Raw genomic sequence first — 26,202 nt, forward strand, 5'->3', positions numbered from 1 at the left:
ACTTTCAGGGAATAGAAGGGTTGTCCATGTGGCTGGGAGGGCGTGAGGATGGAAGAGGTAAGGAGATGAGAATGGAGACAGAGCCGGCAGATCCCATTAGGACCTTGGGCTGGGCCGGGCAGACTGGACTTCATTTTAAGGGCTACTGGATACTGCTGGTGGGTTTTAAGTGAGTTGAGATGTGAAGTGGGTCCTCTGGTCACTTGTGGAGAACAACTCAGGGGTAGGAGGTGGGGTTTGAGCGAGCAGTGTGTTCCCAGCTAGGAGGCTCCTGTATGGTCCAGGCGAGAGGACAAGGTGGGCCCTGGCCAGGCCGGGGATAAGAAGCTTGAGGGACAGCCTGGAGGCAGTGCTGACAACTTGCTGATGGAGGAGCTGGGGCCTCGGGGGAAGCTGACTCCCAGCCTCTGGCTTCAGGAACTGGCTTGGTTTGCATATCAGGGAGGGGAAAGGGACAGAAAGAAGAAATGTAAGCTCTGAGCTGCCTGCGAGGCATCTGGGGAGTGCGGAGGTGTGGCTGGGCCCATAGACCCAGGGGGAGAGCTTTCCCGAGGGAGTTTCAGTGGCATCTTTCAGAGCATCAGGTTCTAACGCCCCGCCGGGAGGAAGCGCCCTGCAGACGCAGCCTGGATGGCTTTGCAGAAGCCACAGGCCCCGGAGGAAGTGAGCCGCTTGCCCCTGCCTCCCGGGCGGCCCCTGCCGACCTAGGGCACCGGAACTGGCTTTGCTTTGAAACCCGGGGACCACTCGCGCTTGAGCTCCGTGGCCTTCATTTCCCTGCATGGAGGAAGCAGCCAGGTGAGTCCTCGGTTCTGAGCCTGAGCTCAAACACACAGAGAGGGAGGCTCTGGGAGGCCTTGTGGAAACGAGGCCAGGAGAACCCGGTCTTAGCCGAGGTCCCACAGGGACGATGCCGGGCGAAGCACACCCTGCGCCCAGCTGGACCCCCTGCCTCCCAGGCTTGCAGGCTGCCGCTCCCCCAGCCCAGAGGCCTGGGCAGACAGAAGGGCGCCCTCCCAGCTCTCGTGTAGCCAGGGAAAGTTTCCTTCTCCAGCCTGTCATCTCCCCTAACTTTCAGCCAAGGAGACCAGCCACCCCAAGTCTTCCGATGAAGAAAGAGAGGCCCAGGTCTGGGAAGGGACAGCCCCTGGGGCTGCTGATGGCTGGAGGCAGCTCCCAGCTCTGTGGACACTTGCTGCCTTTGGCGCCCATCAGGTTCAGCCCCTCCCGGTAAAGAAGCGTCAGGAACAGAGAGGGGAGGTTGTTTGCCCCAAGTCACATGGGAGGAGGAGCCCACCTGGAACCCAATCTCCTAACCTCCCCCCCTCCCCCAGGCCTAGTTCCCGCCTCTCCTCTGGCCCTGTCCTTTGAACAGAACCCCCTCCAAAAGGAGGCTTGGGAATACGGGGGGATGGAGTCAGCCCAGTGACTTGCCCTCCACACCCCCAAGATTTAGGGCAGGACGGAGCCGCAGACAGTGCCCCGGAGTCCCCATGCTGGCTGCCTGTGTCACAGCGTGACTACCGTCTTGTGAGTGCCTCCATCTCACGGCAGCTCTGGGCCCTGCTACTCCAGCCAGGCCTCCCCGGGCCAGAGCTGACCGCCAGCTTCTGTTGCAGGAGGCCCCCCCGCCCCAAATGTCTTGTTTGGGGCTGAAAGCGCTGCAGGAGGCCCAGGGGCCAGAGCGGAAGTTGGGGGGGCAGGGCCACACCAGGCAGGAGAGGAAGTGAGTCCAGGGGAGCAGGAAGGAGGCTCTGACTCTGCCGGGCACCCTCCCCTGCAGCGAGGATGAGGAGGGCCAGCTCTGAAAACTCTGGCCCTTCCCGCTGAGCGGAGCGACCCCTGAGCTCCCTCGACAGGCCAGGATGATAAGCCCCACTGTGGAAAAGCTCGCTTAGAACTTGAGCCAGGCAGGACCAGCCCACACCCCTGAGAGCCCAGCCTGCACCCCAGTCCCACGTCCACTCACTCAGAGGCTGGGGGGCTGCTCTGTGCCCCCTGGCTCAGGCTCAGGGCCCAGAGAGGACAGGCCTGTCCCCCACCCCTGCCCCGGTAGGAGCTCCTGGTCTGCAGACATCACCCATCAACGTGATCACCGCCACACTGCTGCCCCGCCCCTCCAGCAGATTTGCCCCCTGAGGTCAGCCAGAGGGTTTTCTGGATCCAAGAAGCTCTGAGCAGTGGGTTACCCCCTTGGCGCTACTGCCTGGGGTGGGGGTAGGTGGGTGGAGATTCCTGTGTGTTGTCGGAGGGGCCGTGGGCTGGCCGCTCCGCACCTGACCGAGGAGGACCCCAGCTCCCCACCAAGCATGTGCACAGGCTCTGGCCTCAGCCGCCGCCTGTCTCTGCAGGGCGTCCGGCAAGCACTCGCTCCTAGCGGCCCTCTCAGCAGGCACCCTTTCCCCTTGCCCAGGCAGCCCGGTGACTTGTCCACCCGCCCAGCCAGCTCCCACCCTCTCCCCGTGCCTCCTGGTGTCTAGAGGAAATAGCAGACCTCGAGTCTAGAGTGACTCGGAGGGTGATGTCCTTGGTTCCCTGCCTCCCCAGGGCCGGCAAGGCAGCGATGGAACCGGAGTCCCTCTACAACTTGCTGCAACTCCCTGGGAAGGTGGACCCACCGGCCGAGGAAGAACTCTTACAAGGTGCCGGCCGGGTGGGGCGGAGGGGCAGGGCTGGCATCCTGAGAACCCCCCGGGCCAATTCAGGCCCTGCCTTGGCTGCCAGGTGGTCCGCTGAACACCCAGTTCTGTCCAGCCCCTGCCTCTGCCTTCTGCTATTTATACTTGACTCCCCTGCTTCTGGAACCTTCCACCGAGTTATCCCCAGGTCCCGCATAACCGCACTTCTCCAGGTTAGCGGGGACAGTGGTGAGGATGCTGACTGCTCTGTGGTCCCGTCTGTGCGGGGGCTGAGCTGAGCTCGTCTTAAATGCAGCATCTCACCTGTTACTCTGAAGAGTGATAGTCACGGGCGCTCTCACCTCCTTATTTACGGACGAGGAAGCAAGCACAGGGGGTGACATGGCAGAGCCGCAAGCCCGGTGCCGCGGGGCTGACTTCAGTAACTGTCTGGTGTTCTCGGTTTATAAGTGGTTTCAGGTTGTGAAGCATCAGGAGGAAAATTGCTGTTAGGGTGGCAGGGCTTCGTGATTTGGAAAAGTGTTTATTTTTGGTTTTATAGTTGGTCTGGAGATACAATTCTGGCAGGCAGAGCTGGAACATGGTGAGATTCAGAGTGGCAGGAAGGACGCTCCAGGAAGGGGCCACGGCCATTCAGGCACCGCCACCCCCGCCCCACCCCTGCCACCAGGCATTTGCCCGGAGGCTGTCCTCCTGTGAGGATCACACGGGCCGGGTGGGACTCAGAGCCCTTCAGCGTGTCTGGAAGACTCCAGCCGGGCTACGTGAACACAGAGGCAATGCGTCTTGTGGATATGGGCGGAGCCAGCCCCGGGGTGACTGAGTTTCTCCCACATCCACTGGAACTTGATGATCTCCGGGGTCCGCCTGGGCCCTGCCATCTGTGGGTTCTGTGGTTCTTCAGCTTAGGGGAGATGCTGACCCAGGTCTTGGGGCTCAGTGGACAAGCCAGGTGCCCTCAATGCCCTGCCCACACCGGGGAGCCTGGCAGTCATGGTTGAACGCTGCCTCGGCCCCTAGGAACCCGGGGACCTGGGCTTAACTGGTCTGTGACCCCTTCTTATGTACGTGGAAAGAGGGTCAGATAAAATGCAGGATGTCCAGTTAAATGTGAATTTCAGATAGACAAGAAATAGTTTTCGAGTTTACGTACGTTCTCCAAATTTGAATATTGTGGTGTCTGAAGATGGGCTGGTGTTCACGAGAGAAGTGAGGGGAAGAGTGTTCTGGGGGAGGCAGGAACCACTTGGTTGAAGGAAGGGGGTGCAGAGGACGAGGCATGTCTGGGAAACCCAGGTGTCTGGGGATGTTTGGTGGTCAGGGCGTGTGTGTGTGTGTGTGTGATGGCATGTGTACATATGTGTGACTATCTACGTGCGTGTGTGAATGCACTTGTGTGTCTGTGTGTCTGAGTGCCCTATGCACATGTGTGTGCCTGTGCGTGTGTGTGTGTGTGTGAAGTGGCAGGACCAGTCTCCCCTCTTGGTCAAGACGCTGGCTCCAGGGCTGACCTGCAGGCCCCCATCCATGTGTCATGCTCCCCTATTTCCAGGAGAGAAGAGGAAGTACCTTCCCCCCACTTCCCGGAATAACCCCAAATTTGAAGAATTGCAAAAGGTGCGGCAACCTTCTCTGACCATCTTTGTCTGGAGGAGTCTTTTTACCTTCCTGGGGTGGGGACCATGGGCCACCCCCTCCCCAACCTCAAGCTGGTGGGTGGTGACCCGCAGGCTCCCGGGAGACCTGCTGAGTGGCTGCATGAAGGGATCCTTGTTGAGCACCGACGGTGTGCCTTTCTGTGCGTGATGCCAGCAAGGCTCCTGGTGGTTGAGAGGGAGCTCACCTGTGTCCCAGGGAGCGGAGCCTCAGAGGAGTGACCTGACCCGTGGGGGACACGCGGTGGCCAGTGACGACGGAGCCGGGGTTGGACCCAGGCCACAGACCCCAGCTCTCGCGCTCCTTCTCTGGCTCAGCTGTCTGGGGGAGTGGACAGCTGACCAAGCGGGTGGGAACACACAGGCACCACCCAGTTCTTCTTGGCTGTAAGCTGCGCACAGAGAAGGGGCTTCCCTTTTCCTCTGTGGTATTTCTCTAGCCTCCGTGGGGTGTTTCTGTTACCTCCTCCAGGGAGACCTCCTGACCTGCACCACCTCTGACCGCCCCCCAGAGGATTTCAAAACCCCTGTATTATCAAAACCTTATGCAGGACAAAAAAAAACCCCGAAGTGCTCAGGTCCACCGGAGCCCAGAGCAGGCCCCTAACAGCCGGGGAGATCAGAGCAGGCTTCCCAGAAGAGGTGATGTTTGACCTGGCCTTGAGGGACGAGTAGGAGTTGACTGGTGGGAGGAGGGCAGAGCTGAGCCTGAGAGGCCGAGTGGGGAGTGGCCCCCTATCAGCTGTCCCTCGGGGCTGCAGGTGCTGATGGACTGGATCAACGCCGAGCTCCTCCCGGAGCACATCGTGGTGCGCAGCCTGGAGGAGGACATTTTCGACGGGCTCATCCTGCACCACCTTTTCCGTAAGTCTCTGCTTTCAGCCCCAGGAAGTCCTAGGAGGCAGAGTGGGCCAGCCTGGGGCTCGCTTGGTGCCCTCCACAGAGCCCTTGGCAGACGGCTGCAGGACAGGCCTGTTGGCCACAGCTCCCTGAGGTCTTGTGTTAACCCTCAACACAGCTGTTCTGTGGTCATCCCCACTTTACAGATGAGGAAACTGAGCTCCAAAAGGCCTGGTAGCTTGTCCAAGGTCTCACCATGAAGAGAGCACTGTGGGGGGCGGGGGGAGGAGCCAGGGGTCTTGGCTTTAACCACTAGACCACACTGCCCTGAAGGGAGGAGGACTGCGGGTCACTGTGTGGGAGGCTCAGGGGGTGGGGCACAGGGTCTTGGTCAAGTTGGAGTGGGCCGGGGGCGTCTCCAGAGAGCGGGGTTTGCCCAGCCACGCAACGCGCATGCCCCGTGACTGCCTGGAGGAAGTAGACTGGCTGTGGGTCCCCTGGCAGGAGCCCCATCTGTCTGCCCTCCCCCAGCCTTTCCCACCCTTTCCCTCCATTCCACCCCTCTCTCTCTGGTCCTCAGAGAAGCTGAGCGGACTCAAGCTGGACGTGGAGGAGATCGCCTTGACCGTGGCCAGCCAGAGGCGCAAGCTCACAGCCGTCCTGGAGTCTGTGGACCAAAGCCTGCAGGTGGAAGAGCCACAGGCCAAGTGGAGCATGGAGAGTGCGTGGGGCTGGTGTGGAGGGTGCTGCGAGCGGGCAGGCAAGGAGGCAGAATTACAGCACCCTTACCCGGGCAGGGGCGGGGCTGCCTCGAAGCCCAGCGCGAGGATGATAAAGGCAGCCTTCTCCATAAGGCTGCTGTGGCTGCCCAACCCCCAAGCACCACACACGCGTTCAACTGCCTTGTTGGATGGGTGCTAACTGCCTGCTTCGTTAGCTTATCTAACTTACATCTGCAGTGCCTGCTTGTAAGAAACGAGTGTGCAAAGTCCCACCCAGTTAGCCACTTGGTAGGATTTCCTGCCATTCCAGCCCCTACATCCTGCCCGTTTTCCAGATGAGAAACTGAGGCTGGAAGGAGTTGAAATAGCCTCTTCAAGGTTGGGTGGTGAGGTGGTCAGTTCAGTTCAGTCACTCAGTCGTGTCCGACTCTTTGTGACCCCGTGGACTGTAGCACGCCAGGCCACCCTGTCCATCACCAACTCCCGGAATTCACTCAAACCCATGTCCATCGAGTCGGTGATGCCATGCAACCATCTCATCCTCTGTCGTCCCCTTCTCCTCCTGCCTTTAATCTTTGCATCAGGGTCTTTTCAAATGAGTCAGTTCTTTGCATCAGGTGGTCAACGTATTAAAGTTTCAGCTTCAGCATGAGTCCTTCCAATAAATATTCAGGACTGATTTTCTTTAGGATGGACTGGTTGGATCTCCTTGTTCAAGGGACTCTCAAGAGTCTTCTCCGACACCACAGCTCAAAAGCTTCAATTCTTCAGTGCTCAGTTTCCTTATGGTCCAACTCGCACATCCATACATGACTACTGGAAAAACCATAGCCTTGACTAGATGGCCTGTTGTTGGCAAAGTAATGTCTCTGCTTTTGAATAGGCTGTCTAGGTTGGTCATAACTTTTCTTCCAAGAAGCAAGCATCTTTTAATTTCATGACTGAAGTCACCATCTGCAGTGATTTTGGAGCCCCCCAAAATAAAGTCAGCCACTGTTTCCACTGTTTCCCCATCTATTTGCCATGAAGTGATGGGACCAGATGCCATGATCTTAGTTTTCTGAATGTTGAGTTTTAAGCCAACTTTTTCACTCTCCTCTTTCACTTTCATCAAGAAGCTCTTTAGTTCTTCACTTTCTGCCATAAGGGTGGTGTCATCTGCATATCTGAGGTTATTGATATTTCTCCCAGCAATCTTGATTCCAGCTTGTGCTTCATCCAGCCCAGCGCTTCTCATGGTGTACTCTGCATATAAGTTAAATAAGCAGGGAGACAATATACAGCCGTGACGTACTCCTTTCCCGATTTGGAGCCAGTCTGTTGTTCCATGTCCGGTTCTAACTGTTGCTTCCTGACCTGCATATAGGTTTCTCAAGAGGCAGGTCAGGTGGTCTGGGATTCCCATCTCTTTCAGAACTTCCCACAGCTTGTTGTGATCCACACAGTCAGAGGCTTTGGCAGAGTCAGTAAAGCAGAAGTAGGTGTATGAGACAGTATGGAAAGGTGAGGAGGTAACAGTTTTCAAACCCCCTTTTTTTCCTTTTTTTTGGTTTATAACATTGTGTTAATTTCTGCTGTACAGAAAAGTAACTCAGTTATACATATATATATATATATATATATATTCTTTTTAAATGTTCTTTTCCATCATGGTTTATCACAGGACGTTGAATATAGTTCTGTGTCAGACAGTATTTGTTAGGCCCCCGTCACTATTCTCTCCACTGCGTTTCAAGTCTCACATTCAATAACTGATGCTTGTAATGTTGGCCCTGAATCAGGTCATCAGGCCCACCAGGCCCCTCTGCTCATGGGATTCTCCAGGCAAGAATACTGAAGTGAGTTGCCATTCCCTTCTCCAGGGGATCTTCCTGACTCAGGGATCGAACCCAAGTGTCCTGCATGCCAGCTGGATTCTGTACTGTCTTAGTTGCCAGGAAACCCCCTAAACCAGGTCACGTTCCGCCAGGGCCCAGCCGTAGGACATTTAGCTGTTTAAGCAGCGCTGCGGTGAACATCTGTGTGTGAAAGTTCCCTCCACACATGGCTCGTGCCTTTGGGCTATATTTGCAGAAAGGATGACTGGAGCAAAGTGAGACTATTTTTAGGTTCTGAATGTAGATTTCCAGACCTCTGCTCCCCTGACGCCTGGACGCCAAGCTCCTCGGGCTGCAGAGAGTGGTTGTGACAATAAGGAGTCCACTGCGTGGCCCCAGTTTCGGGTGTCCCGGGAGCCCTGACTTTGTGCCCCGCTCTTCTCCCAGGTATCTTCCGCAAGGACCTGCTGGCCACCCTGCATCTCCTCGTGGCCCTGGCCAAGCACTTCCAGCCCGACCTGCCCCTCCCAACCAACGTGCAGGTGGAGGTGATCACCATGGAGGTAAGGGGCAGGCCCCGGAGGACGCCTGCCTGCAGGTCGAGCATCTCGGGGCTGCATCACCACATCTGGACCAGGGGGTGGATGCCGCAGAGGGCGGGGGCTGAACCCAGGTGAGTTCCAGGGAGCCGGGAGAAATACCAGATCCCACGAGGACCGTAGGGGAAGCTGGGCCGGAGCTGTGGGCAGGAGATGCAGAGTCCAGGGCGGGCCACAACCAGGTCTGTGGACTGGCCAGCCCCACTTACTCAGCAGATGACACCTGCCTGGGGTGTCCTGAAGGTCCTGGCTGATGACTACCACATGGGCCGTAAGTGACCATCTGTTCACGGCCCTCTGGAGCGTTCACACCCTGGGCCACCACCACTGCCCTCCCACTGTGACGGCCTCGTCTCCCAATGCATGGGTGTGAGAGGGGCCCCAGGGACCTTTTTGGTTCCAGCATCTACTGAGTGCTCCCTCTCCAGCACGTGTGGACTTATGCTGTAGCTGATGGCCCAGGAGTCTGTGCCTGCCTTCTCTCTCGGACAGACCCTGAGTACCACCAACAGGGCCCCCCGCGCCTGCTCCCTGCTCTCCCCTCCCCCACCTCCTGGGCACCTGGGGAGCAGCCAGCTTCCCTTATCCCAGAAGGCAGAATACACTGAGTCCAGCCAATCTCAGGAGGATTCATTCTGACTTTTCCAAAACCGCTGACGAATTCTATGGCTATATGTAAATTGGAGGTGACTTCATTCCTTCATGCATTCACCTATTCATTCATTCACCCACCCACTCATCCATTCATTCACCCACCCACTCATTCATTAACCTTTCCACTCATCCATTCATTCACCCACTCATCCATTCATTTATCCACTCACCCACCCACTCACTCATCCATTCATTTACCCACCTACTCATCCATTCATTTATCCACTCATCCACCCACCTGCTCATCTATTCATTCATCCACCTACTCATCCATTCATTTATCCACTCACCCACCCACTCATCCATCCACCCTCTCATCCATTCATCATCCACTCACCCATCCACTCATTCATTAACCTTCCCATTCACCCATTAATTCATCCATCCACCCACTCATTTATTCACCCACCCAGTCACTTATTTGTTATCAGGTAAACACATGTCCATTGACGCCCTGTGAGCCAGACACTGAGTGGACTCTGGGGATACCTGGGCACCAAGGCAGACACGGCCCCCCTCTTTGTAGGGCTCAGGGCCCGTGGGAAGGACAGTTAAGCTGGTCCCATAAGGGCTGCCCAGGAGGGAGGCCGCCTTGAGGAGCAGATGCAGCAGGGTGAGCTGGGTCCCTCGGGGCAGCTTTGGGCCCTCCAGTCGCCTCTGGCGGCAGTCATGGGCCCTAGAATTTTCTGTGGCTACTCCATTCCGTCCCCGTTCTCTCTCCTAGCGCACCAAGAGTGGCCTGAAGTCGGAGAAATCGGTGGAGCAGCTCACTGAGGGCGGGTGAGGCGGGGTGGGGGCGCTGGGCTTTCTTGGGGGTGGGCAGCGGGCAGCGGGCCCCGGGGCAGGGGCAGGCCTGCCTGACCTTCCGGGCGGGGCCCTCACTCTGCCAGCCCTACTAAGTGCCGCCTGCCCCTGGAGTCCTGGCCGGCAGGGCCGCCTACACCCACCTGCCCTGCACACGCTCCATGGCAGGGTTGGAAACAGCAGGGTCAGGGCCGTGCACGTGGGCTCTGCAACAAGGCAACCGCGGGGTCCGGGGGTCCGGGGAGAAGGGGGGCTGCTGTTCGGCGCCTCTGAACTGCAGGCCGGGTGAGGCTTTGGAGGGGTCTCAGTGGCGCGGGGCCAGCCGGCCTGTGGCCAGAACTCCCAGCAGCCTGGGTGGTAAAGGAAGCCATGCGTGGACCCTGTGCCTCTCCCGCCAAGCCCTCCAGCACCCCTAGCTGCGTCTCTCTCCAGGGAGACCTGGCCATTTTGCATTCCTGGACTCCCCTGTGGTGGAGATTGTAACTGACCTCAGCCAAGGGTCCCCCTGCCACCCACGGGCTCACACTTTGGGACACCTGCCCAGGTTCCAGGGATAGGAAGGATGGGGGGCTGGCCCTGCAGCAGGCCCCTGGGTTTGGGCTGCAGGTTCCACTCCGTGAATTGTAGAATCTTCACCTGATCCAGGCAGAATGTCTGTCATCCTTGCAAAGCCGCCAGAGCTGCACAGGGGCCCCGCTCCGCCTGCAGGCCCGCATTTCCCCAGACCCTGCCACAGGCCGCTGCCTGGCTTCCCCTTTTCGCCACCCACCCCATCTGGTCCAAAGGTCTTTCTGGGTTGGCCTGAGAGTGGGTTTCTTAACAGGAAATCTGTGGATTCTCCTTTCCTGTCTAACCCTTCCTGCAGGCCTACTGTGTGCAGGGCACTGGGCTGTTTCAGCTCCCTTGACCCATTTAACTCTCAGAGGCCCAGCTGGGCAAGTTCAGTTCTCTTCCACTCGCAGACTGGGCAGCCAGCCCTGCCTGGGCTGAGATCCCAGCTCAGCCTGGTATGAGCCGTGCGTCCTCGTGTGAGTCACTGCCTCTCTCTGAGCTTCTTCATGCCTTTGATAAAGGGGGACCCCCCTTTCCTACTTGTTGGGGCTGTCGTGAGGGTTATAGATGATGCAAGTAAAGGAACCTTCCCCTCTTTTGTGCCCCCAGCCTTGAGGTCCTTTCGGGTCTACGGCTCCTGGGTGTCCACTGGGGCCAGGCTAGGGGGATGGGCTAGCTGATGGCACATAATGTCTGTGGCGGAGGTGTGTGGGCCGGGCATGGCCAGGGTGGAGGGAGCAGACGTCTGTTGGCCCCTCCTGCCAGTGGGGCCTAGCACGCCTGCCTTCCCAGTGACACCCCAGGAAGAAGGCCGGTTCCCCTCCCACTCGGTGAAGCTAGATGCCCTCCCCACCATCCGTCTTGACCCGTCTATGCCGAAGCTTTAGGGTCTGAGAACGAGTTCGGGGAACTTAAGAGAGAGGGTGCAGTTAGCGGTGGTCATGGTGGCCACACCCCTCCTCCCTTCGCAGCCCTAAAGCCACCCTTCTCAGCCTCTGCTGAGCTCGGACGCTTCACTGAGAGCCCACCCCTGGCCCTGGGCTTGTGTCCCAGGCGGCACAGGGCTGTGTGCCCCTCCTGGCAGCTGCCTCCGTGCGGAGCCCTGGGCCTTCGTCTCAGGCTGCTTCCCCCATCCCTCTCGGCCCAGCTTCCTGCCAGGGTCACGGTCGGTTGGAGGGACCACCTGGCTCTCCCGGGAGAGCCCAACCTTCCCCGGGCATGGGGGGGTGGTGTTGGGGGGTGGTGAGGCGGGCAGAATCGAGCTTTCAGGGTGTCGGTGGGGAGGGTGTGGGGCACTTCACAACAAAGTCCAGGTGAAACCGCTCCATGACAATGGAGAGGTGGCGAAAGAAGCCAGACGAGGCGGGCGCACGGCTTCACTGCAAACACAAGCAGCCCGAACGGAAACACAGCCAGGCCTCTGAGTGGCAGCGACCTTTGTGGGATGTGATGGGGCGGGGACCAGCTGGGGGTGCTGGAAGGTTCTGACACACAGGGGTGTGGGCAAACATGCGCCGGCTCTCTAGTGAGGATTCGGGCGTTTTCATTGTGTCGTGTAATGCCCCCCCACCGCAACTGAAACAGCCTCCCAGGTGGTGCTAAGAACCTGCCTGCGAGTGCAGGAGACACAGGTTCGATCCCAGGGTCGGGAAGCTCCCCTGGAGGAGGGTGTGGCAACCCACTCCAGTTTTCTTGCCTGGAGAATCCCATGGACAGAGGAGCCTGGGGGGCTACAGTCCATGGGGCCGCAAACAGTCAGACACGACTGAAGCGACTTAGCAAGCATAGCACAGCTAAAACAGCAACCGCAAAAACAACACAGTCCAGGCGTTTCCAGGTGTGGGAGCCTCAGGGGGAGGTTTGGACCTCTGCCATTTGCTTCCCACGAGGGCCCTGCCTGCTTTCGGAGCTGCCAGGAAAAGGGATCGCTGCTAGGCCTCGTCACACGAAGACACTACGTCTCTGAAGTTGTTTTTGTTTTTTAACCATGTGTTTGCTCTCTCCCCACCCCCACCCCCTACATTTTTCTCTTTAGCCCAGACAACGACCAGCCATCAAGTGAGTACCTTCCTAATTTAGGGAAATTTTTTTCTGTTGGGTGTGTGCTGAGACAGACATGGCGTTATGGCTGATGATTGGGTGTGCTCGCAGTTCCTTCATGGTCCGCGACATAAGAGACGCAGGTTCGATCTCTGGGTCGGGAAGATCCCCTGGAGGAGGGCATGGCAACCGACTCCAGTATTCAGCTTGAAGAATCCCATGGACAGAGGAGCCCGGCAGGCTACAGTCCATCGGGTTGCAAAGAGTTGGTCACGACTGAAGCAACGTAGCACGCGTGCACATGTATCTCCAGCCCTCTTGTCTTTTTGTCCTCCCTTCTGTCTGTCTGCCCGTGGATTTGGCTGTTCCTTCTCGTGATGCTGCTCATATGGGTAGAGAGATTTTTAATTCCCATCGGTAGTGGCAGCTGTGGAGTTGTTCATCATGTGGGCTCTGGGGCCAGGCAACCTGGGTTCAAACACCAATTCCCCCATTTATTAGCCATGTGAACTTTGGTGAGTGACTGAACTTGTCTGTGCCTCAGGGTCCTCATCTATAAAATGGAGTTAATAATGGTACCCACCTCTTGGCTGGTGGCAGGGGTTAAAAAGTACTTTGTGAACGTGCTTAGCGCAGAGAAAGTGCTTAATAATGGGTGTTCACTACTTAGGCTGCTATTTTTGTGACAGAGCTCTTCACCAATTGACTGATTGACTCAGCTATTCCTTCTTTCATTCATTTATTCCTTAGTCAGTCCGCCTGGCCAGCTGGCGGCTGGTTATCCATCTATTCACCCATCCATTCATCTATCCACCAACCCATCCATTCATCATCCATCCATCCATCTTAATATGATTTTTCCTCCCCGAACCTTCCCCGCTTGGAACAGAGCGGTATAAACAAGGGGTTCTCACCTGCAGAGGAGGCAATATGACCTGTGAGGGGCTTCTGAAAGCAAGGACTGAGAAAGGTTGAGCGGGAGAAGGGAGGTACCAGGAAGGCCGGTCCGGTGAGATGTCTGTGTGTGGGCAGGTGGAGGGGCAGCCCAAGGACCTGGGGTTTCCCAGGGAGCAGTGTTTGCATGAGGCTGGGTCACACAATGAGGGGCAGGGACATGGAGCAGGGCTTCCTAACACCGTGTCTAGAGTGTCCCTTGTGTTCTGGCCTGGGTCATTGGAGTGGCTCCTTCAGGGACACAATTTCACTGACCATAGGCCAAGAGGTCTGGGAGGGCTCAGTGGTATTTCTACCATGTTTGTCGGTTTATGGGGCATTTTAACCTGCATAGTGCGGTCCCCCCCTTCACTAATGAGGGAACTGGGGCATGGAGAGGTGAAGTGACTTGTTCAGAGTCACACGGTGGCTGGCTGCAGAATCAAGAGGTAAATTCTACCCAGTTTGGGTATTCAGTGCCTTGAGGACCGGTCTCCCCAGGGGAGGCGTGTTAGCTGCACATGGCAGGAACGCAGTTGGTGGGAAAAGGACGTTAGTCTGAGGCGTTGGCGCCTCTGAGTCTGGACCAGGGGCCTAAGCTGCTAAGAAGCTCCCGTAGGCCTGACTCAGCTGCTGAGGGTGCTGGCCTTCTGTGCACCATGGGGATTTCAGCCTCTCTGCAAGGGCTGGATGCCCTTATTCTGCCACTCCACAGACGCTGGGGAGGAGACCTCTGGGCCAGGAGTCAGTCTGGGGCTGGCCCCTTTTCAGCCACCCATGGCAGCTCCGTGGACTGCTGGGTGGAGCAGGGAACTACAGGGAGGCGGGGCGAGTTCCCAGGGGATGGGGTGGTGTCCACGCTAGAAACGATGACTGTTTATTTAAGACCTATTGTGTGCCCATCTGGGCTTTCCAAGTGGCGCTAGTGGTAAAGAACCTGCCTGCCAATGCAGAAGACATGAGACATGGGTTTGATCCCTGGATTGGAAGATTTCCTGGAGGAGGGCATGGCCACTCACTCCAGTATTCTTGCCTGGAAAATCCCCATGGACAGAGGAGCCTGGTGGGCTACAGTCCATGGGGTCACAGAGTCGGACACGACTGAGCAACTAACACTTACTTATTTACTTGGGATAAAACTACATCTCTCTCTGGACTGTTTCTTCTGAGAAACTTTGGTGGAAAAGAATTCTCTGTTTGGCACAAAGATAATAGCATCGTAATGAGGTGTTTATTGGATCTGTCTGCAGAGGACGTCTTTGATGAGTTATTTAAGCTGGCTCCAGAGAAGGTGAACGCTGTCAAAGAGGTAGAGAGATCCAACCTCCAAGAGTGCCTCCTGCCGCCTGCCCACCCGCTGCCCGCCTGACCTGGGTCTGGGGGACAGGGTGGGCAAAAGGGGAGGAATCTGGCCTTCACTCTGCAGCTGCTGTGCCGGGTGCCACGCGGTGGGGGGCAGAAGCTTTCTCTGACCCTGAGTGGGAAGGTCGGGAACCTGAGCTGGGGGCCTGGGGCCTCGGTTCTTCCCTGGACAGGCCATCGTGAAGTTTGTCAACCAGGAGCTGGACCGCCTGGGCCTGTCGGTGCAGAATCTAGACACTCAGGTAGGGATGCGGCGGTGGGTTCCGGGGTCGGGAAGGGCCACAGGGTGAGGGTTTGGCAGGGCCCACTGGGAGCCTGGCCTACCCTGTGTGACCCGGGGTGTCACCTCTCAGAAACCTGGGGCCCTCCTCTCCAGTGGGGGTGTTGCATGGAAGCAGCATCGCCAGTCAGGGACAGGACAATGGTCCTGTGAAGTGAGGACCTCAGGGTTTGTCTGTGCTGTTAATCACTTTCATTGCGAAACAACTGCCTTACAGCTCGTTTTTCCCCAAAACTAATCTTGGACCATCCGATACGGTGACTCAAAACACAGGAGGGTTCCCTGTCTAATTGCATTGACTTCCCTGGTGGCGCTACTGGTTAAGAACCTGCCTGCAAGTGCAGGATGTATAAGAGATCTGGGTTCCACCCCTGGGTTGGGAAGATCCCCTGCAGGAGAGTATGGTAGCCCACTCCAGTATTCTTGCCTGGAGAATTCCATGGACAGAGGAGCCTGGAATCGCAGTCGGGCATGACAGGAGAGACTTAGCACGCACACACGTATGCCTGGTGGGGTTGTAGGTGTTGACACAGCCCCGTGTCCGAGGGCTCCCGCGTCTCCTGGTCCACGGTGCTGACGACGCTGAACATTCCCGGGGCAGGAATAGAATCTTGAGCTGTCAGCCTCCTGTGGTGGACTGTGGCCTCCCACCAGAATGCTATGCCCCTGAATTCCCTTAACACAGTGAGGGGCAGAGAAGTCGATGGCCAGCCCAAGCCCTTCAGGGCAGCAGTGGAGCCTGCTGGACCCCGGGGGCATTGACTGGACATGGTGGTGCAGGATTCAGTCCACCTGGCTTCTGTTTACACAACATGGTCTGGGGGGACTGGTGGTGAGGTCACCAAATGGCTAATGGTGAGCTTAGCTGGAGCTGCTGATGTCTCAGACACAGCCGGTCATTAGCCAGTGGGGAACAGGGTTGATAGAGCCCTGTGCCTGGAACTAAATCCGATGAAGCCCTACCCTGCGCCCAGCTCTGAGCAGAGCCCTTCACATCAGCTCATTGACTCCTCCCAATGACCTCCTTAGGTGGGAATGGCTACTATCCCATTTTACAGATAAGCACATTAAGCACAGAGAGGTTAATGAACTTATCCAAGGTCACACAGAGATTAAGTGGTGCTTGTCACTCAGTCGTGTCTGACTCTATGTAACCCCATGGACTGTAGCTCACCAGGCTCCTTGGTCCACAGGATTCTCCAGGCAAGAATACTAGAGTGGGTTGCCATCCCCTTCTCCAACGGATCTTCCCAACCAGGGATCTTCCCAAGCAGGGATCGAACCCGTCTCTTATGTCTCCTGTGTTGGCAGGCGAGTTCTTTACCACTGGCGCCACCTGGGAAGCCCGACTAAATGGTCGACCTGGGACTTGAACCCTGGCTGCTGAGGCCAGAGTTTGTGTGCCATCAGCACCTTGCACGGTGGCCACATGAGAAGCCCGTGTGTGACGTGGTCTGGTGACACAGCAGGGTAGAGGTGGCAGAAGCCAGGTGGGCCCACGTTACCCCTGGGCTTGAGGACGCCTCCTTCACCTTAGCTGTGTGAACTTGGACCTGGATTTCTCTTCTTTTAAAATGGGTACAAGGATCCCACTCTCACAGAACTGTGAGTGATAAGTGAGATGGTGAACATCAGGCGTTTTGTGGATTACCTGGCATTTGGTAAAGAATCCGCCTGCAATGCAGGAGACCTGGGTTCCACCCCTGGGTTGGGAAGATCCCCTGAAGAAGGGATAGGCTCCCCACTCCAGTATTATGGCCTGGAGAATTCCATGGACTGTACAGTCCATGGGGTCACAAAGAGTCGGACGCAACTGAGCGACTTTCACTTCACTGACACACTGTGGACACACAATAAAAATTGTGGTTTTATTGTGTTTTATGCGGGTATGAACAGATGATGTCTTGGGTTTACATTCCACCTGTTTCATCTTTATGTCTCACTTGGTAAAATAAAGGTGTTTGAAGAATAAATGGCACATGTGAGAATATTGCATAAAGGGGGATATTAAAGTCCCTGGTATTTCAGTGGTACATTAGCAGGCAAGATTTGGGGCCAAAATAACAGCATGGAAACAGACCTATTACGAGGCAATTCCATTAAGGACTTCTAGCGGTGACTTACTTCCAATATTCAATCTTGTGTTTTGTGTCTTTGAAGAGATTGAAGAGGATTATATTAGCATATGATGCGCTGATGCCGGGGTGATGGATTTACCTCTGAACGTACAGACAGAACAGACACATACGAACGTAGCAGCCAGCAAAATGAGCCCGGTGTGATGTTCTCTGCCTTTTCCTGATGGAATAGGTTTACACTTAACTCTGTTTTCTCCTGAGCCTCTGTAGCTCATGGAACAGTATGCGGTTTAAAAAATGATTTGAGGCTATTTCACAGAAAATGTAAAAATGGCTCGTCTTATCAAGCATGTGCTGTGTGCTAGGCAGCCAATAACTGCTTTATACCTGCTGCTGTTTACAACAACACCACAAGGTCAAGGATGTCATCCCTATTTCTCAAAAAGGAACCCGAGGCTCAGAGAGGCTGTGTGACCTCTATCGTCACACAGCCTGTAACAGGCAGAGTGGGATCCTCCAGCCGACCCGTCTTCAGTCCCCTCCTTTGCAGTTTGCAGATGGCGTCATCTTACTCTTGCTGATTGGACAGCTGGAAGGCTTCTTCCTGCACTTGAAGGAATTCTATCTCACTCCCAGCTCTCCTGCGGAGATGGTAAGTTTTTGCAAAGATTTTCCTTTCCACCTCTACCTCTGAGTGCTCAGCTCTAGGAAACTGGCATGATCAGTCTGCATTCACTCACTTACAGGTGAAGTAAAGGGTGGAGGAAACTTTGGTTGTCCGGATGTCTGCCCATCCACCCGCCGACCTCACCTGCAGACTCTTACACCTAGCCATTGACTTGCTGGTCCACTCAGCCACCCAGTTCATCTACCCATTTATCCATCCGTGCATTCATCTACCTATCTGTCCATCCACCCACCCAGCCATCCATCCACCTACCCATTCATCTATCATCCATCCGTACATCATCCACCCACCCACCCACCCATCCATCCATCCATCCATCCATCCACTCATCCATCCACCATCCATTCATCTATCATCCATCCATACATTATCCACCCACCCATCCATCCATCCATCTATCTACTCATCCATCCACCATCCATTTATCCATCCACCCATCCATCCATCATCCATCCACCCACCCACTCATCCATCCACCTACCCATTCATCTATCATCCATCCATACATCATCCACCCACCCAACCATCCATCCATCCATCCATCCACTCATCCATCCACCATCCATTCATCCATCCATCATCCGTCCACACATCATCCTTCCACCCAGCCAGCCAGCCAGCCACTCATCCATCCACCTACCCATTCATTTATCATCCATCCGTACATCATCCACCCACCCACCCATCCATCCATCTATCTACTCATCCATCCACCATCCATTTATCCATCCACCCATCCATCCATCATCCATCCACCCACCCACCCACTCATCCATCCATCCATCCATCATCCATCCACCCACCCACTCATCCATCCATCCATCCATCCACCCATCCATCCATCATCCATCCACCCACCCACTCATCCATCCATCCATCCATCCACCCATCCATCCATCATCCATCCACCCACCCACTCATCCATCCATCCATCCATCCACCCATCCATCCATCATCCATCCACCCACCCATTCATCTATCCATCCTTCCATCCAGCCATCATCCACCCATCCATCATCCATCCCCCCATCCATCCATCCATCCACTCATCCATCCATCTACCATCATCCATCCACCCATCCATCTGTCATCCATCCACACGTCATCCATCCATCCATCTATTCATTCATTCATCCATCAATCATCCATACATCCACACATCATCCATCCATCCATCCACTCATCCATCCATCCAGCATCCATTCGTCTACCTGTCCACCCACCCATTCACCCATGCACCTGACCCCTCATTTTCTGAGGTCTTGCTTGGTGTCAGGCCCTATGGCCATAAAGACGATCCAACACAGCTCCTGCTTTCAAGGACCCCTCAGTCTGTAAACACTGTGCTCTCGGTGATATGTGGTCTTCCAGGCTGCAGTGAAATGCATTGGCTCATGGTGGGTGGGCTGGTGGGGAACCTGAATGCAAGAAAATGCGGTTAGTGCGATCTGCAGGAATCGGGAGAGGCCTTGCGAGAGAGATGGCCCCTGAAGTTGGCTGAAGGGCTTGGCTTGCAGAGGTAAACTAGGGAGGGAACCCCCCAGGGGAGGGAATAGCATCCTCAAAGAGTCAGAGGCGGCAGGGGTTCTGGCCTCGTGGCCTTCAGGAGTTCCCACGTGGACCCTGGAGTCTGGGGGAGCTGGTTGGGAGAGAGCTGCATTAGTCCAGGTGGGGATGGGAGGGGGTATATATGCCTGAGGTGGGGAAGGACAATGGCGAGATTGGTGCTGGTGGAAGGGACAGGGCATCGGCCTGACTGCTCCCAGCTTCTGGACCCTCGTGGGGCTCCTCCCTCCCCCAACCCCCAGGCCTGTCATGTGGAGCCTCTGCAGTTCTTCAGCTCCTCAAGCTCTCCCACCTCTGGGCTTTTTCACAGTCTGTTCCCCTGGTGGGAATGTCCTTTCCATGCGGGGACACCTCCCGGTGAAGGGAAGGGATGCTCACAAGTCTCCACAGGAGGAAACCGAGGCCCCTGGGAGCAGGGTTCACTCCAGTCCTGGGCTCTGTGTCCTGGCGGACTTGGCAGAGGGAGACAAAGCCTCTGCTCTGGCCCTCAATCCACCACCAGCTCACAGCTGGCATCTCAGGCTTCTTGGCTAAAATGGGCTCACAGTCCCTGCCCTGCTGGCCTTTGTGCCCAGTCGCTCAAAGTGTCTGACTCTTTGCAACCCCATGGACAACAACAGCCAGCCAGGCTCCTCTGTCCATGGAATTCTCCAGGCAGGAACGCTGGGGTGGGTTGCTGCCCCTCAGACCACACAAATAACAGAAAAGTGTTTGGAGCATCAGGAAGGTGGAAGCATCCAGGGGCCTGTGGTCCCTTGTCCCCTCATCCCGCCCAGGACCCAGGTGGCCCTCTCTGAACTCCGTCCACAGCAGGGTCCCTCTGGCTGGATCAGCGGCAGGCACCCCAGGGCAGGAGGGCAAGAGGGCACCCCATCCTCCCTCTGTAGACAGGGGACAGCAGGCAGGGCTGGGTGCCAGTTCCCAGTGCCAGCCTCGGGGCATTGCTGGGAAAAGGAATGATTTCCGTCCCTTTTGATGTACCTGTGGCCCTGAGATGGCTCAGATCTCAAGGCCTTCCCTGGGGGGTTTGGGGTGGTGGTGGGAGGGGGCCCTGGGCCCTGGGCCCTGACCCAGTTGCCCTGACCTAGTTCCAAGCTTGGTTTCTGCCTGGCTCCCATGTATCAGCAACCCTGTCTGTCCCTGTTTCTGGCTGCAAGCCTGACCCCCTCCCCCGACCAGGGTCCCTGTCGAATGTTGCAGGCCTGCCTCCCGGCCACAGCCTCCCTGCCCGCCTGTGGTCCGCACGCCACCTGGGCCTCTGCCATCTCCAGGTCTTTGCCAGGGTGCCCCCAGCCCTGCCTTCCTCCTGCTTTGCTCTGGCTCCCTTAGCTGGGTGTTGGCTCCGACCACCTTCTCATCCCCTCTGAGCTCCTGGGCACCCTCTAGGCCCCTGAACCACAGCTCTTCTCATGTTCGCAGGGAGTTCTTACCCGAGTCTGGCCTCACCAGGCCCCTTACCCCCGTTTCTCTCTCACTTCATGTTCCTGGGGGGTGGAGTGCAGGGCAGGGTTGTATTTCCATTTTATAGAAGGGAAAACTGAGGCCCTGGAGGCTGTGGGACATGCCCAGGGCTGCCCAGCTGGAACTGGGGCTGACCTCTTGACCCTCAGCCCACGTTCTTCTTTTGGCCATCTTTGTGGGTGTCGTCTCCATCCTCTCAGGAGGCAGGGGTGCTCTTGACTGGAAGAGTGATTTGGGGCTCAGATTCCCCAGAGCTGGGATATTGGCTGAAGAGCAAACAGGCTGGAGCAGTGCAGTGTTTGACGCTGCAGTAGAAACAGTGATCAGCACTTACTGGATTCTCACCCTTCACTGGGCACTGTATTAGTCAGCTACTGCTGTGAAAATGCTGTGTAACAAACAACCCAAATACCCAGTGGCTTAAAACTGCAAACCTTCCTTCTTGTGGGTCTGCAGATTGTCTGGGTTTAGCCACTCTAGGCGTGGCCAGGCTCCACCGCTCACCTGGGATGGGCTGGGTGTCAGGCCATCTAGGCGGGGGTCACAGGGGCAGTTCAGCCCTGAGCCTCCTCCTGGGACCAGCAGTGAGCATGGCATGGTTTTCTCATGGCAGTGGCAGGGGACCCAGAGATGGAGCAGGACACGTAAGGCGCAGGCTCAGAGCTGGGCTGCTGTCACTTCCTTCTCACCCTCTTGGCCAGAGAAGGCCCTGTGGCCTCGGTGCAGAGGCCCTTGCTGTGTGCGCGGCCGAGAGGACACGTGCCTGGGGCCAGGGATGTGCTTGCCCATGGGCAGCAGGAATGACTCACCAATTCCTTTCTGCGTCGGGCCTCTGAACAGGAACCATTCCCATTCCTGTTTCTCTCCAAGGAAACTGGCTTCAGACAGGGCAAGCAAGCCAGTTGGTGTTGAGGTTAGGATGACAACCAGGCTCGTCGTCTACGAAGTGGGAACTACAGCCTCAAGTCCTTCCTGGGGAGCCAGGGTGAGCCCCGGGGGACACGGACTCAGGGTGAGACCAAGAGCGAGGTTCACCCAGAGTTGCAGGGTCAGAGCAAGGCTGAGACTGTGGTGCTGACTTTTATCCAGAAATCAGGGCGCCCATGTGTGATCAGTAAGGGAAGGTTAAGAGGATGGAGCCGGTGGGGTGGGTCACATGCAGCTCCCCATGGAATCAGGGGCTCAGAATTGGGACCCAAAAGAGCACAGGGGTCCCCTGTTTGTCACTCAGAGGTCGGGGCTTCACCAGATGGCAAGGCTGGCAGCCAGTATTTTGCTCACCTCCTAATCCCCAGTTACTTGCTGGGGACAAATGTCCCACCTTCCAAGGCCTCCACGTGCAGCCAGCCTGCTGACTCTACTGATTTCACGTTTTGAAGATGAGCCACATTCTTCAGAGGGAAAAGAAGCAGCCTCTCAGCTCAGGCCCCAAGAATGCACTTTTATGGGCTATATTGTAAGAAGCCTCAGCTGCAGAAATGGGTAACAAAAATGCTGACGAGGTCATTAACTGGAAAGGGTGGAACAACGGCCTTTTCCGGAGGTGGGACACCCGAGGAATTGTTATCTCAGTCTTGTGGCTTCTGGAAATTGAATTTCTCGTTATCAGACCTTCGCTGCCAGCGGTGTCGATGTGAGGTTGCCGTTCGTTGCTGGAAGCGGAGTAGGGTTGGAGGAGCGAGGCAATTGTTGGCTCTGCAGAAATGAAAACACCAGGGCCGGGAACCTTCGGCTTCTTCCGACGTGCAATTACTTGCTCTCTCGAACGATTTGAATGCTCCCTTCTGGGTTGTGACCTTCTCTCAGCTCCGCGGAACATGGTCATTTTCCTTTCATCATCTCAAACTGTGCATGCAAGAAAACTAATGCTTTGGGTAGACCTGGTGGGGTGGAGCTGGAGCCTGGGGCAGCTACTCCTGGTCGGACTGAGTGTCGTCGAGGAGTGTGACCCGTAGAAGCTTGAGTGATCGTTGTCCTAGGGTCGACAGCGGTGATACTCACCACAAATTCTACAAGGGCAGGCAGCGGATCTGGGTTTTGCCCCAGTTGTGTGGCCAGCGCATAGCAGATGATCGGTAAATATTTTTTAGGGACTTCCCTGGAAGATCGGTGGCTCCCAGTGCAGAGGTCCTGGGTTTGATTCCTGGTCAGGGAACTAAGATCTCACATGCTGCAACTAAGAATTTGCCTGCCACAACTAAAGGTCGTACAGGCTGCAACTGAAAGAACCCGCGTGCCGCAACGAAGATCTAAGATCCTGCGTGCCGCAACGAAGACAAATAAATAACGATAAATATTTAAAGTAAGTGAATGAAGTGTTTCTGAGAAACTGGCCCCGTGAGCTGCTCCGTGACAAATGGATCCCCTGGTGAAATCGCTTGGGGAAACATGCATAGTCCCAAAAGCTCAGGATACATTGTAACACATTCAAGGCACTGAGAAGTCCTGCAGCGGAGGGTTTCCAGAGGACTTTATGGGAGCCAACGTTTCCTAAAGCCACTTGGTCCCAGACCCCTTTTCCCTTCTGTCCCCTGGGCCATGCTGTGAGGATGCAGGCTTGGAGGTGAGCGCAAAGGCTGGGCTGAGAGGCGAGAGAGCACAGCCCAGTGTCCTGTCTTCACTGTGATATTTTCCTTCTGTGCATCTTGTGAATGGTGCTCCTGATGAGAATGAAAACAATAGCGACAGTAACAACCCACGTTTTCCAGAATTCTGCAGTCTGGGGGAAGACCTGGGGATAGGGGGACAGGACGGCAGCGGAGGGCTGATTCACTCACTCCGAGGTTTGCTTCCCCCGGTCTGCACCTCCCCGGAGGTGTGACCTGCCTGTTGGGGAACGCTGGCACCTGCGCCAGCCTTGGTCTTCTTCCTGATGGGCTCTAGAGGGGCAGCCCTGCTGGGCTGGCGGCCCAGCTGCCACCACCCTCTCCCTGGCATTTTGGATCCAGCTCTGCTACTCTGTCCATTTTTAAAGAATAATTTATTTGCGTAGGCTGACAGGTCTCAGCGGCAGCATGCAGAATCTTCAGCTGTGTCATGCCCTCTCAGTTGCGGCATGCGGGGTCTAGCTCCCCGATCAGGGATCCACCCCCTGCCCCCTGCATTGAAAGCACGGATTCTTAGCCACTGGGCCACCAGGGAAGCCCCTGCTCTGTCCATCTGATGCTCCTTCAACTCTCCTCCATGGAGAAGGACCCTGCTCACTGGATCCCTGTGGTCCCCACACGGCCTCCGGGGAGCCAGCTGTCGTGGAGGACTCCGCCTCTTGCCTGGGATGCGGCCGGAGTCCTTGGGGTGGGCTGAAGATGCTCCCCCCGCCCCTGTCCTCTATCCTTGGACCAGGACTGTGGCCTGCCCCTCTCCCGCTCTGAGAGAGTCTTTCTCAGGGGCTCCTGGCCTCCCACACAGCCCACTTCTCAGCCCTCGTAGGAGCCGGGGCGGCGGAAACTTGCAGGGAGGCCTCGGCTCTGCCTTCGTTATTCCACCTTCATGTCTGGCCTCATGGTTCCAGTTCTGGGTCCACCATCACATTGGTCCACACGGCAGCTTGGAGAGGCCGCTGGGAGGTGCGCTATTCCCCTGTACGGAGGAGGGGACAAGGCCCAGGCAGGACACGTGCCTTGTCTGACCTGTGACTTGTGACCTGTTGGGAGCTGGTGCACAGATGTCCAACCCAGATCTGCCCAGACCCACCAGGAGGGGACTGGGAGCAGGCTAGGCACCCTCGGATGGGCTTTGCTTACCTGCCGCTCTGCCAGCCGGGCCTCTGGGCCCCTGGCTAGGTTGCCATGGGAACTGCCTGGCCTGGTTGAAGCGGGCTTTGGGACTGGGATGGGCTCCTCAGCCCCAGCTGCTTTGCAGGTGTCAGAGGGAGACAGACCTGACTCCAGCACTTTCTACTGTGAGTTCAGACAGGCCCGTGGCAGCTCTGAGCCTGTCTCCTCATCTACACTTTACCCTCGGAGCTCAGCCGTTTATGAGGGAGTCTCTATTGCGCACAGGTTCCGGGGCTGCATCAGGAAAGACAGGATGCTTCCTTCTCTGGCTAAAGTCCCCTCACGTGGCAGGACTCACTCCCAGGTGTCACCTCCACCAGGAAGCCTTCCCTGATGCCTGGGCTGGGTGCCTTCCTTGGGGACTGCCTTTCCCCCTAGAAGTGGCCTCCTGGCTGCATGATAAATCATCTCGCCAACATCTGATGGGGTCTTGTCATTGTAGCTGCACAATGTCACCCTGGCCCTGGAGCTGCTGAAGGAAGGAGGCCTCCTCAGCTACCCTGTCAACCCTGAAGGTGAGTGCAGGGCTCTCGTGGGCAGGCAGCCTCGTGCCAGGGCCCCTGAGCGGGGCGATGTGTGGGTGCAGCCTCTTGCCTGGTGTTGGCTGAGTTTTCCTATGAGGGGGCCCCGTGCCCACGGCTCCCACCCACCCTAGTGGGGGACGGTCCTAGGGGGAGAAGATGGGGGACCAAGGTCCCTGGGGATGGACTGTCCAGAGAGCTGAGGTCTGGAGGAGGTGCTGCACTGGGGGCCCCCCGAGAGGGTGCCTGGGAGGAGGCAGTGGCAGTGCCCTGTGACGGGTCCTGGGACCCAGGGCTCGCTTGACCAACTGTCCTGGTTTGCCAGGAGTTCTGCCAGGCTTAGCCCTGAGAGTTGGTGTCCCAGGAAACCCCTCGGTCCGGGGCAGGCCTGGACAGATCTGACCTGATCTTTGCCTCCTGGATCTGACTACTGCCCTGCTCTCTCCCGACCCACAGACATCGTGAACAAAGACGCCAAGAGCACGCTGCGAGTCCTCTACAGCCTGTTTCGCAAGCACAAGCTGAAAGAGAGCATGGACGGGGTGCCCCAGAGGTCCCCAAATTAATCCTCACAGCCCCCAGAGCTCCTCGTCACGGCCTGCCTGCCAGGCGCCGCTGGAGGGCCAGGGCCGCGGAGGGTCTCCTCGCGGTGCAGCCAGCCCTGGGCCTCCCACTCTTGCTCTGCGTGTCTGTGGCATGCCCGCCCCTCCCCCGTCTCCTGTTTCCGTCTGTCTGAATATCTTTGAACCCAATTAGGCGTGGTTTCTTTCTGAGCCAACCTCTGATCTCGCCTGGTTTATTTTAACAAATGGATCTCTGGGAGGGGTGTGGGGAGCCTGCCGCTGTCCTGGGAAGGTCCCCCTTAAATATGCACGGATATGAGCTGAGCCCCAATGCAGGCTCCCTCCGCACAGGGCAGGCGAGGGAGGGGTTCAGGAGCTTGTCTGCAGGGCCACCGCCAGGCAGCTGTGAGGGGCCCGGTGGCGCTGACCTTCAGGGGGGCTGAGGGGCTGACCTGGAGTAGGAGGGCCCTCAAGTGTCAGCGCTGACCCGACAGCGAGACCCGCCTGCCACACTCAGCTACTGGTGTCGACCTGCCTCTCACAAGGGGGTGACAGGCCCAGGATCACCCTCCAGAGGCAGGAGCCCCATGTGGCTCCAAAACCAGGCCCGTGCCCCTCGGGAAAGTCAGTTCAGTTACTTACCAGAGGAGCC

The 26,202-nt window shown here is 56.9% G+C and overlaps 1 protein-coding gene across 2 annotated transcripts; it reads left to right on the forward strand.

The window, feature by feature from the left end:
- The first annotated feature begins 491 nt into the window (after positions 1-491).
- PARVG (parvin gamma) lies at positions 492-26,202 on the forward strand. 2 transcript variants are annotated; one of them, XM_068971026.1, is made up of 13 exons: positions 492-798; positions 2,548-2,642; positions 4,192-4,256; positions 5,056-5,158; positions 5,715-5,855; positions 8,121-8,236; positions 9,651-9,706; positions 12,318-12,340; positions 14,506-14,564; positions 14,791-14,859; positions 17,526-17,627; positions 24,909-24,981; positions 25,444-26,202. In XM_068971026.1, the coding sequence occupies exons 1-13, from the start codon at positions 782-784 to the stop codon at positions 25,551-25,553; spliced, it is 1,029 nt and encodes a 342-aa protein (XP_068827127.1). In that variant the 5' UTR covers positions 492-781; the 3' UTR covers positions 25,554-26,202. The 2 variants fall into 2 exon arrangements, with proteins under 2 accessions (XP_068827127.1, XP_068827128.1); XM_068971027.1 differs by lacking the exon at positions 492-798 and adding an exon at positions 1,179-1,230.

The sequence above is a fragment of the Capricornis sumatraensis genome, chromosome 4 (assembly GCF_032405125.1).
Source record: "Capricornis sumatraensis isolate serow.1 chromosome 4, serow.2, whole genome shotgun sequence".
NCBI lineage: Eukaryota > Metazoa > Chordata > Mammalia > Artiodactyla > Bovidae > Capricornis > Capricornis sumatraensis.

Excerpts from the sequence above, each read along its gene's own strand:
- PARVG (XM_068971026.1), top strand. Across the intron at positions 9,707-12,317 it reads GAGCAGCTCACTGAGGGCGG|CCCAGACAACGACCAGCCAT; the intron begins GTGAGGCGGGGT and ends TTTTCTCTTTAG. Across the intron at positions 24,982-25,443 it reads CTACCCTGTCAACCCTGAAG|ACATCGTGAACAAAGACGCC; the intron begins GTGAGTGCAGGG and ends CCCGACCCACAG.